Source organism: Procambarus clarkii, chromosome 60 (genome assembly GCF_040958095.1).
Source record: "Procambarus clarkii isolate CNS0578487 chromosome 60, FALCON_Pclarkii_2.0, whole genome shotgun sequence".
Lineage (NCBI taxonomy): Eukaryota > Metazoa > Arthropoda > Malacostraca > Decapoda > Cambaridae > Procambarus > Procambarus clarkii.
The window spans coordinates 29408468-29418127 of record NC_091209.1 but is presented as its reverse complement, the minus strand read 5'-3'; the positions used below and the strand labels follow the sequence as shown (position 1 = coordinate 29418127).

The 9660-nt window shown below is 45.9% G+C and overlaps 1 protein-coding gene across 1 annotated transcript; it reads right to left on the bottom strand.

The window, feature by feature from the left end:
- Positions 1 to 8939: 8939 nt before the first annotated feature.
- On the bottom strand, positions 8940 to 9323 carry LOC138353933 (putative uncharacterized protein DDB_G0271982). The gene has a single exon (XM_069307366.1). It carries the CDS (start codon positions 9321 to 9323, stop codon positions 8940 to 8942), a length of 384 nt encoding a protein of 127 aa, XP_069163467.1.
- Between the last annotated feature and the right edge of the window lie 337 nt (positions 9324 to 9660).

Here is a 9660-nt window from a genome sequence, read left to right as displayed (position 1 = left end):
AACTGCAGGGGGGTTTGGGAAAATATGACCCATCGCCGTTTTCAGTAATTGGCATATTTTCGGTATGAAACGTCGTAATTTGAAACTGAAAATAGGTGCAGAGAGTCAGAATTTGGATAAAAAAATCACGCTCATGAGTCAAATATCCGACATTTCAGACATTTTGAAAACTGCAGGGGGGTTTGGGCAAAATATGACCCATCGCCGTTTACAGTAATTGGCATATTTTCAGAATGAAACGTCGTAATTTGAAACTGAAAATAGGTGCAGAGAGTCAGAATTCGGATAAAAAATCACGCTCAGGAGTCAAATTTCAGACATTTCAGACATTTTGAAAACTGCAGGGGGGTTTGGGCAAGATTTGACCCATCGCCGTTTTCAGTAATTGGCATATTTTCGGTATAAAAAGTCGTAATTTGAAACTGAAAATAGGTGCAGAAAGTCCGAATTTGAATAAAAAATCACGCTCTGGAGTCAAATTTCCGATATTTCAGACATTTTGAAAACTGCAGGGGGGTTTGGGCAAAATATGACCCCTCGCCGTTTTCAGTAATTGGCATATTTTCGGTATAAAAAGTCGTAATTTGAAACTGAAAATAGGTGCAGAGAGTCAGAATTCGGCTCAAAAATCACGCTCAGGAGTCAAATTCCCGACATTTCAGTCATTTTGAAAACTGCAGGGGGGTTTGGGCAAAATATGACCCATCGCCGTTTTCAGTAATTGGCATATTTTCGGTATGAAATGTCGTAATTTGAAACTGAAAATAGGTGCAGAGAGTCAGAATTCTGCTCAAAACTCACGCTCAGGAGTCAAATTTCCGACATTTCAGACATTTTGAAAACTTCAGGGGGGTTTGGGCAAAATATGACCCATCGCTGTGTTCAGTAATTGGTATATTTTCCGTATGAAAAGTCGTAATTTGAAACTGAAAATAGGTGCAGAGAGTCAGAATTCGGCTCAAAAATCACTCGCAGGAGTCAAATTTCCGACATTTCAGACATTTTAAAAACTGCAGTAATTTGAAACTGAAAATTGGTGCAGAGAGTCAGAATTCGGCTCAAAAATCACGCTCAGGCGTCAAATTTTCGACATTTCAGACATTTTGAAAACTGCAGGGGGGTTTAGGCAAAATATGACTCATCGCCGTTTTCAGTAATTGGCATATTTTCGGTATGAAACGTCGTAATTTGAAACTGAAAATAGGCGCAGAGAGTCAGAATTCGGCTCAAAAATCACGCTCATGAGTCAAATTTTCGACATTTCAGACATTATAAAAACTGCAGGGGGGTTTGGGCAAAATATGACCCATCGCTGTTTTCAGTAATTGGCATATTTTCCGTATGAAACGTCGTAATTTGAAACTGAAAATAGGTGCAGAGAGTCAGAATTCGGTTCAAAAATCACGCTCAGGAGTCAAATTTCCGACATTTCAGACATTTTGAAAACTGCAAGGGGGTTTGGGCAAAATATGTTCCATCGCCGTTTTCAGTAATTGGCATATTTTCGGTATAAAAAGTCGTAATTTGAAACTAAAAATAGGTGCAGAGAGTCAGAATTCGGATAAAAAATCACGCTCAGGAGTCAAATTTCCGACATTTCAGACATTTTGAAAACTGCAGGGGGGTTTGGGCAAAATATAACCCATCGCCGTTTTCAGTAATTGGCATATTTTCGGTACAAAAAGTCGTAATTTGAAACTGAAAATAGGTGCAGAGAGTCAGAATTCGGATAAAAAATCACGATCAGGAGTCAAATTCCCGACATTTCAGACATTTTGAAAACTGCAGGGGTGTTTGGGCAAAATATGACTCATCGTTGTTTACAGTAATTGGTATATTTTCGGTATTAAACGTCGTAATTACAAACTGAAAATAGGTGCAGAGAGTCAGAATTCGGCTCAAAAATCACGCTCAGGAGTCAAATTTTTGACATTTCAGACATTTTAAAAACTGCAGGGGGGTTTGAGCAAAATATGACCCATCGCCGTTTTCAGAAATTGGCATATTTTCGGTATGAAACGTCGTAATTTGAAACTGAAAATAGGTGCAGAGAGTCAGAATTCGGATAAAAAATCACGCTCAGGAGTCAAATTTCCGACATTTCAGACATTTTGAAAACTGCAGGGGGGTTTGGGCAAAATATGACCCATCGCCGTTTACAGTAATTGGCATATTTTCGGTATGAAACGTCGTAATTTGAAACTGAAAATAGGTGCAGAGAGTCAGAATTTGGCTCAAAAATCACGCTCAGGAGTCAAATTTCCGACATTTCAGACATTTTGAAAACTGCAGGGGGGTTTGGACAAAATATGACCCATCGCTGTTTTCAGTAATTGGCATATTTTCGGTATGAAACGTCGTAATTTGAAACTAAAAATAGGTGCAGAGAGTCAGAATTCGGCTCAAAAATCACGCTCAGGAGTCAAATTTTCGACATTTCAGACATTTTGAAAACTGCAGGGGGGGTTTGGGCAAAATATGGCCCATCGTCGTTTTCAGTAATTGGCATATTTTCGATATAAAAAGTCGTAATTTGAAACTGAAAATAGGTGCAAAGAGTCAGAATTCGGATAAAAAATCACGCTCAGGAGTCAAATTTCCGACATTTCAGACATTTTGAAAACTGTAGGGGGGTTTGGGCAAAATATGACCCATCGCCGTTTTCAGTAATTGGTATATTTTCGGTATAAAAATTCGTAATTTGTAACTGAAAATAGGTGCAGAGAGTCAGAATTCGGATAAAAAATCACGCTCAGGAGTCAAATTTCCGACATTTCAGACATTTTGAAAACTGCAGAGGGGTTTGGGCAAAATATGACTGTTACGGACCCGAGCCCAGCGTCCGAGCATGGAGCAGTGACGACCGCGCCATCTGTGGGTCAGCTCCCAAAACCCCCTCCAAATGGATGACGCCATCTAGTGAGGACAAGATATACCGGCCACAGGGGCTGGTTTCCTGTCCTGATCAGCACATATTACAGCCGCTGCTGACCTCTGGTGAGGTGACGCTTAGACAGCAACGCCATCTATGGAGAGGATAGTTGGACGTTTGTGTCTAAGCCTGTGAGTGAGGTGCCCTAGAGTGTAACTAGTACTGATGACGTGTCTGATTACAGAGTCGACCTAGGACTGCTGAATCGGACGTTGGATCAGTCTACCCAAGGCAGCCTAAGTACCTCCATGTGTTTGCTGCAGAAGCTGTGAGTCATCCCCCAGATGAACACCGTTGTGTTAGCCTGCCTGTGACGTGGCAGTTGAGGAATTGTCGTACCCGGGGCTGACTGGTGGAGAAGACTAGCCACTGGGGTGTTGTGGTGAGGAGAGTGATCAGCGGAATCACACGAGGCTCCTGCCTAGGGCTCGCAACCCTAGTATCGGTCGTGGAGTGGCCTACGCAGCGTTGCTGATTGGAACCTGCCAGCTACCGGCTGGATTTGTGGTTGACGGCCTCCACGATGGTGCACCCAGTGGGATTGTGATTTGGCTGGCCTGTGGTCGGGGTAGACTCGCTAAGAGAATCTAAGGATTCGTCGAGAGGCCACGAGAAGAGGATCAAGGGCTAAGCATCGTTGGGCACCGTGGAGCATTCCGTGTCTTCGAAGAAGAAGTTATTGTAAATAAGTGTAGTAATAGCAACCCCGCTTGTGACTGTTTATATATTTATTTATGGTGATGGAATAATTATATATTTAAGTTTAGTGCAGTTTTATCCCTTCCCCTTTAATTTACTTGCGTTACGGAGCACACCCCTTGAAAGCCACTACTAGCTTGGGGCCGGATACCCAAACTCTACTAACATCAGAGAAAGAACCCAGTTGCGACCCAATAGGGCCGTAACATAATTGGCATCCCCAGCGGGATCCGACCCCTTGTCAAGTATGTTTGACAGGGGTGGTGAAGTGGCGCAATCCCTGTAAATAATTCCCCCTGTGTGTGACTATTAGGACGTTATACGTCCTGTGCGGTGCTCGGAGTGATTCACTGCAATATTGTAGAGTGCGGTGCTCGCTGAGATTAAGTGCAATATTGTTTAGTGCGGTGCCCGGAGTAATTACGTGCAATATTGGCAAGTGCAGTGTTTGGTGCAATATTCACGTAGAACAGTGCTCGGTGCGTTAAGTGCTAAAGTGAAGCGGTGTGTTAAGTGCTAGTGTACCAAGTGACAATGGCAGAAAAAGCGACCTTCGACGATCTGGACGATGTTCAGGCCTTTCTGAACAGAGAGGACTGTCTTTGCCAGATTGAAATACCTGGGCAAACAGGAACTTGTACTAGTGAGTGCCTACCTGGAGATTAAGATAGGTGCCAGTGATTCCCGTGTGGAGATCTTGTCCAAGGTTCACCGGCATTTGAAGGCCAAAGAAAAACAGGAAGGTGAGGCACAAGGTACAAACGAAAGTGAAGAAGTAGCTTCCACTGAAAAGGAAGATAAGGGCAGTGACATTGACAGTGATGCAGGTGAGCTGAATATTAGCCTACTTACAGTAAAAATGCGTGCCTTGGAAATAAATCGTGAGATAGAATGGAAGAAATTAGAAATGGAAAGAGAGAGACAAGAAAAAGAATTAGAGATGAGGCGTTTAGAATTAGAACGAGAAAGAGAAAGAGAAGAACGAGAAAGAGAAAGAGAAGAACGAGAAAGAGAAAGAGAAGATCGAGAAAAAGAAAGAGAAAGAGAAGAGAAACGAGAAAGAGAAAGAGAGAGAGAAGAACGAGACAGGCAAGAACGAGACAGAGAGAAAAAAGAGACAACATGAGCTAGAAGTATTGCGATTAGGTGGTCGGAGGCAAACAATGGACACAAGTATTTTCGATCCGGTAAGGAACATCAAGATGGTCCCGAAATTCAATGAGAAGGAAGTGTCGAAGTTCTTCGCGGCCTTCGAGAAAGTCGCAGCCTCTTTGGAGTGGCCAAAGGAGAATTGGGCCATCATGATACAGTCCGTCTTGACTGGGAAGGCCCAAATCGCCTACTCCACGTTGTCCCTTGATGACTCCGGCGACTACGACAAGGTGAAGAAGGTAGTGCTCATGGCTTACCAATTGGTACCTGAGGCTTACAGGCAGAAGTTCAGAAACCTGAAAAAGACCTCAGAGCACACTTTCACCGAATTCGCGACCATCAAGGAGCGGCTTTTCCAAGAATGGTGTGCTTCTCGGAAGGTGGAGACCAAAGAAGGCCTCGAGCAGCTCATACTGTTAGAGGACTTCAAAGACTGTCTGTCTGGAGATCTGAAGACGTACTTAGAGGAACAACAGGTAGAGACCTTACGTGCGGCAGCCACCATGGCTGAAGAGTACATCTTAACGCACAGGCCTTCCGCTAAGTATGTCCCGAGGAATTACCCACGCCGGTTTGACAAACCTCATCAGGAAGAGGAGAGACCCGTCCCACGAAGCGCTGAGAAGACGCCCCCAAGTAGCCCTCGAAGGACTAGTCCTAACAGTCCGAAACACCGGAGTCCGAGGAGGAATATGGTGTGCTGGACTTGTGGGCAGAAAGGGCATGTAGCCGCTATGTGCCGAGGCAGAAGAGGTAGCGGCCCACGTAGGGAGGTGATGTTGATGAGCTGTGTAACACCACCAGAGGGAACCCCGTCCCTGATGACTAGTCAGGAAAAACCAGGATTGTTTGCCCCTCACACTTCAAGCGGGTATGTAACGAATGATCATACTGGAAGATCAGTTGTAGTGCTCAGAGATAGTGGAGCAGCCCAGTCCCTGATCGTGAGTAGCTCGTTACCCGAGGGAGTGAGTGTGGATGGGAGACAAAAGGTTGTCCTGGTCGGGTTTCCTAGGACGCGGTATGTCGCCCCCTTAGTGCCGGTACATCTCGACTCGCCGTACTTCAGCGGCACATGTGCGTTGGCAGTAGTCAATACCCTACCTATAGCTGGGATTGACGTGATACTAGCTAACGACTTGGTAACAGATTGGAGCAACAATCATCCCAAGGTTGCGGACGAGTCAGCCGGAACAGCAAGGTCCGAGGTAACAGAAGGCAGTGGTAATATCCAGGTACAGACAGACCCGGAATTAGATAACATGTTTAATCCTTCCTCTCGCCTACAGATTGACGACAGAGTCTACAGTATTCTAGCAGAGCCTCCTGATTCTCCCGACAAGAAGCATAAGGTTATGGTGGCAGAAGCGGCTGAGCGAGAAGAGAGGCCTCGCGTGCAAGCACCCACGGATACTAAAGAGTCTGGAGTGAAGGCGGATGAGTACTTGCGGTATGGCAAAGTACAATGTATACTGAACCGGCCAGAGATTACCCAGACGTCGGAGGTATGTGTGAAGGTTCTAGTGCCCTCTTCGGTCCAAACCAGGCTAATGGATATAGCCGGTTATGGACATTACAGGCTCAGGAAGCTTATCCCTCAGTTGGCCATATGTCTCTTAGCGGTATTTTGTTTTATTCTTATGTGTGTTCTCAGTAAGGACCAGTGGACGACCCGACAGATGATGGCTCCCTTGAACATCGCGAAGAGATCCCAGGGATTGGAGATTTGCACTGCAAGTGTTGCAGTCAAAGGAGGGACCTGGAAGGTGATGGTAGATACAGGAGGTACGAGATATGATATTATGAGTGACTGTTTCCGACAAATTGACACGCCCTGCGTGATTGCTGAGCCTAGATGCAGCGTTATGCGGAACGTTGGTCGACCTGACGGTGGCAGAGCGAATGCCATCTTCGATGTACGAACAGCCCCGTTGGGACTAGGTGTGGACCTAGTAGAGGCGTATGCTGTAAGTACTGACTTGCCCACTGTCGCTGTCACTCTAAATGATCAGACCCCTGTATTCCAGGTTCCTGTCTCCCTGAAGGACCGCCGGACCGGTACCAGAAATGCCGTCTGTGACCAGCCATCATCGGTGCCACGACACAGGGAAGTGTCGAGTCACCCCAGATCGTCTCTACACCAATCCTTACTCGGGACACGTGAGATTATGCCCCTGCTTGACATCGCAGTGGAGGTGTGGAAGATTACATCAGGCAGATCATCGTCTTCCATCTGCAAGTTTCCTTCATGCCAGAGTTGCCCAGTGGGACAGTTCTGTGGACAAGACGGCCTCGCCACTCCAGTTCGTAATGTACGTGAATCCGTTTGGAAGAGTACCTATGTACTAATTTGGTTTGTTTTTTCTTTTATAGAAAACCAAACCAAATTCTTTTTTGTGGGGAGGTGTTACGGACCCGAGTCCAGCGTCCGAGCACGGAGCAGTGACGAATGCGCCATCTGTGGGTCAGCTCTCGAAACCCCCTCCAAATGGACGACGCCATCTAGTGAGGACGAGATATACTGGCCACAAGGGCTGGTTTCCCGTCCTGATCAGCTCATAACATAGCCGCTGCTGACCTCTGGTGAGGTGACGCTTAGACAGCAACGCCATCTATGGAGTGGATAGGTGGGCGTTTGTGTCTAAGCATGTAAGTGAGGTGCCCTAGAGTGTAACTGGTACTGATGACGTGTCTGATTACAGAGTCGACCTGGGACTGCTGAATCGGACGTTGGATCAGTCTACCCAAGGCAGCCGTAGAACCTCCACGAATTTGCTGCTGAAGCTGTGAGTCACCCCCACGGATGAACACTGTTGTGTTAGCCTGCCTGTGAGGTGGCAGAACCAGGGATTGTCGTACCCGGGGCTGACTGGTGGAGAAGACTAGCCACTGGGGTGTTGTGGTGAGGAGAGTGATCTGTGAAATCACACGAGGCTCCTGCCTAGGGCTCGCAACCCTAGTATTGGTCGTGGAGTGGCCTAACCTGCGGAACTGATTGGAACCTGCCAGCTACAGGCTGGATTTGTGGTTGAAGGCCTCCACGACGGTGGCCTAACCTGCGGAACTGATTGGAACCTGCCAGCTACAGGCTAGATTTGTGGTTGACGGCCTCCACGACTGCGCACCCAGTGGGACTGTAATTTGGCTGGCCTGTGGCCGGGGTAGACTCGCTAGGAGAATCCAAGGATTCGTCGAGAGGCTACGAGAAGAGGATCAAGGGCTAAGCATCGTTGAGCACCGTGGAGCATCCCGTGTCTTCGAAGAAGAAGTTATTGTAAATAAGTGTAGTAATAGCAACCCCGCTTGTGACGGTTTATATACTTATTTATTGGTGATGGAATAATTATATATTTAAGTTTAAATGCAGTTTTATCCCTTCCCCTTTCATTTACTTGCGTTACGGAGCACACCCCTTGAAAGCCACTACTAACTTGGGGCCGGACACCCAATCTCTATTAACATCAGAGTAAGAACCCAGTTGCGACCCAATAGGGCCGTAACATCCACATTTATCTATGGTATGTCCATAGAGCTTGCAATACCTACAATATAAATGAGAGTTCGCTTGATCTGTACTCACTTTGTCATAATTACACCAAGACTTCTGACTGGAAGATGTGTCAGCTGTTAACCTGTGTACAAGACTGTAGGTGTCAGCTGACTTCGCACATCTGATGAGGTCGGTTTCCTCTTTGTCTGCTAAGTGAAGACGGATGGGAGCAGGAACACGTCGAAAGAATTCCTTGACTAGAATGAGGTTGACGAGGTCTGAAAATGTAGAAACATGTGCTGCTTCCAGCCATTTCATGAAATATCTTTTCTTAGTATTGGCAAATTCTAAATAGGTGGTGACATTTTCCTTTAGATAATCACGGTATCTTCGTCTGTAGCTTTCGGTGGAGAGAAGGTAGGCGTCTAGAGCGGCTTGCTTTAGGGACTGGTAGTCATTCTCAGACACTAAGGTACTGAGAGTAATCGCATCTCTACCTGTGAGATGCACTCTGAGAAGTATAGACCATTGATCTTCAGGCCAGCTAAGCTTTTTAGTTAGGGCCTCAAAAGTAGTAAAAAACACATCTATCTCTGTCTCAACGAATGGTGGCATTAACTTACTTGCCTCGGAGATGCTAAAGCTTACTGGAAGTTTAGCTTCAGCTTATTGGCGCCGAGTGAGGTGTGTAGTTTCCAAGTCGAGTTCTTTTCTACGGTATTCTAGAGCACTATCGGCTTGCTTCTTACTGTGTTCACGTTGTATCTCCAGATCACGTTCTTTTACTTTAAGCTGTTCCCTCTCACGCTCACATTGGAATTCACCCTGCTCACGTTGTAGGGCCGCTTGTTCTTTCTGGCGTTCACGCTCAAGAGCAGCCTCGCGTTCCTTGAATAGTAGAACTGCTTTCTGGCGTTCACGCTCTAGGGTAGCCTCGCGTTCCTTTAGGACAGCCTCGTGTTCCTTCCTTTGTAGAGCTCCCTTCTCAAAGGCAGCTTGTTCTTTCAGACGTTCACGATTGACATTAGCGAGTTCTAGCTTTAACTTCATAGCTATTATAGTATGCCGGTCTGTAACGGTTTTTTCGTGAAAATCAAAGTCTACTAATATTATCTAAGAGATGGTCAAGGATAAGGTTATGCAAGTCACTTTTGGTGGCTCCATGGGGAACATCTAGTTGGTACTCATGTGCTAGAGTTTGTAATTCTGTCCTCTTGGCACTACTTAAGTTTCCAATTTCATTTGATGGATCACTACGAAATGCTGAGAGACGAAACATTTTGAGATAGCAAACAGATGTACAGAGATTATACCTGTGGTATTATAAGTGTCAGTAACAGGATGACGTGGCAACTGGTGACTATCCTGTGGGAATTCAATCGTTAAT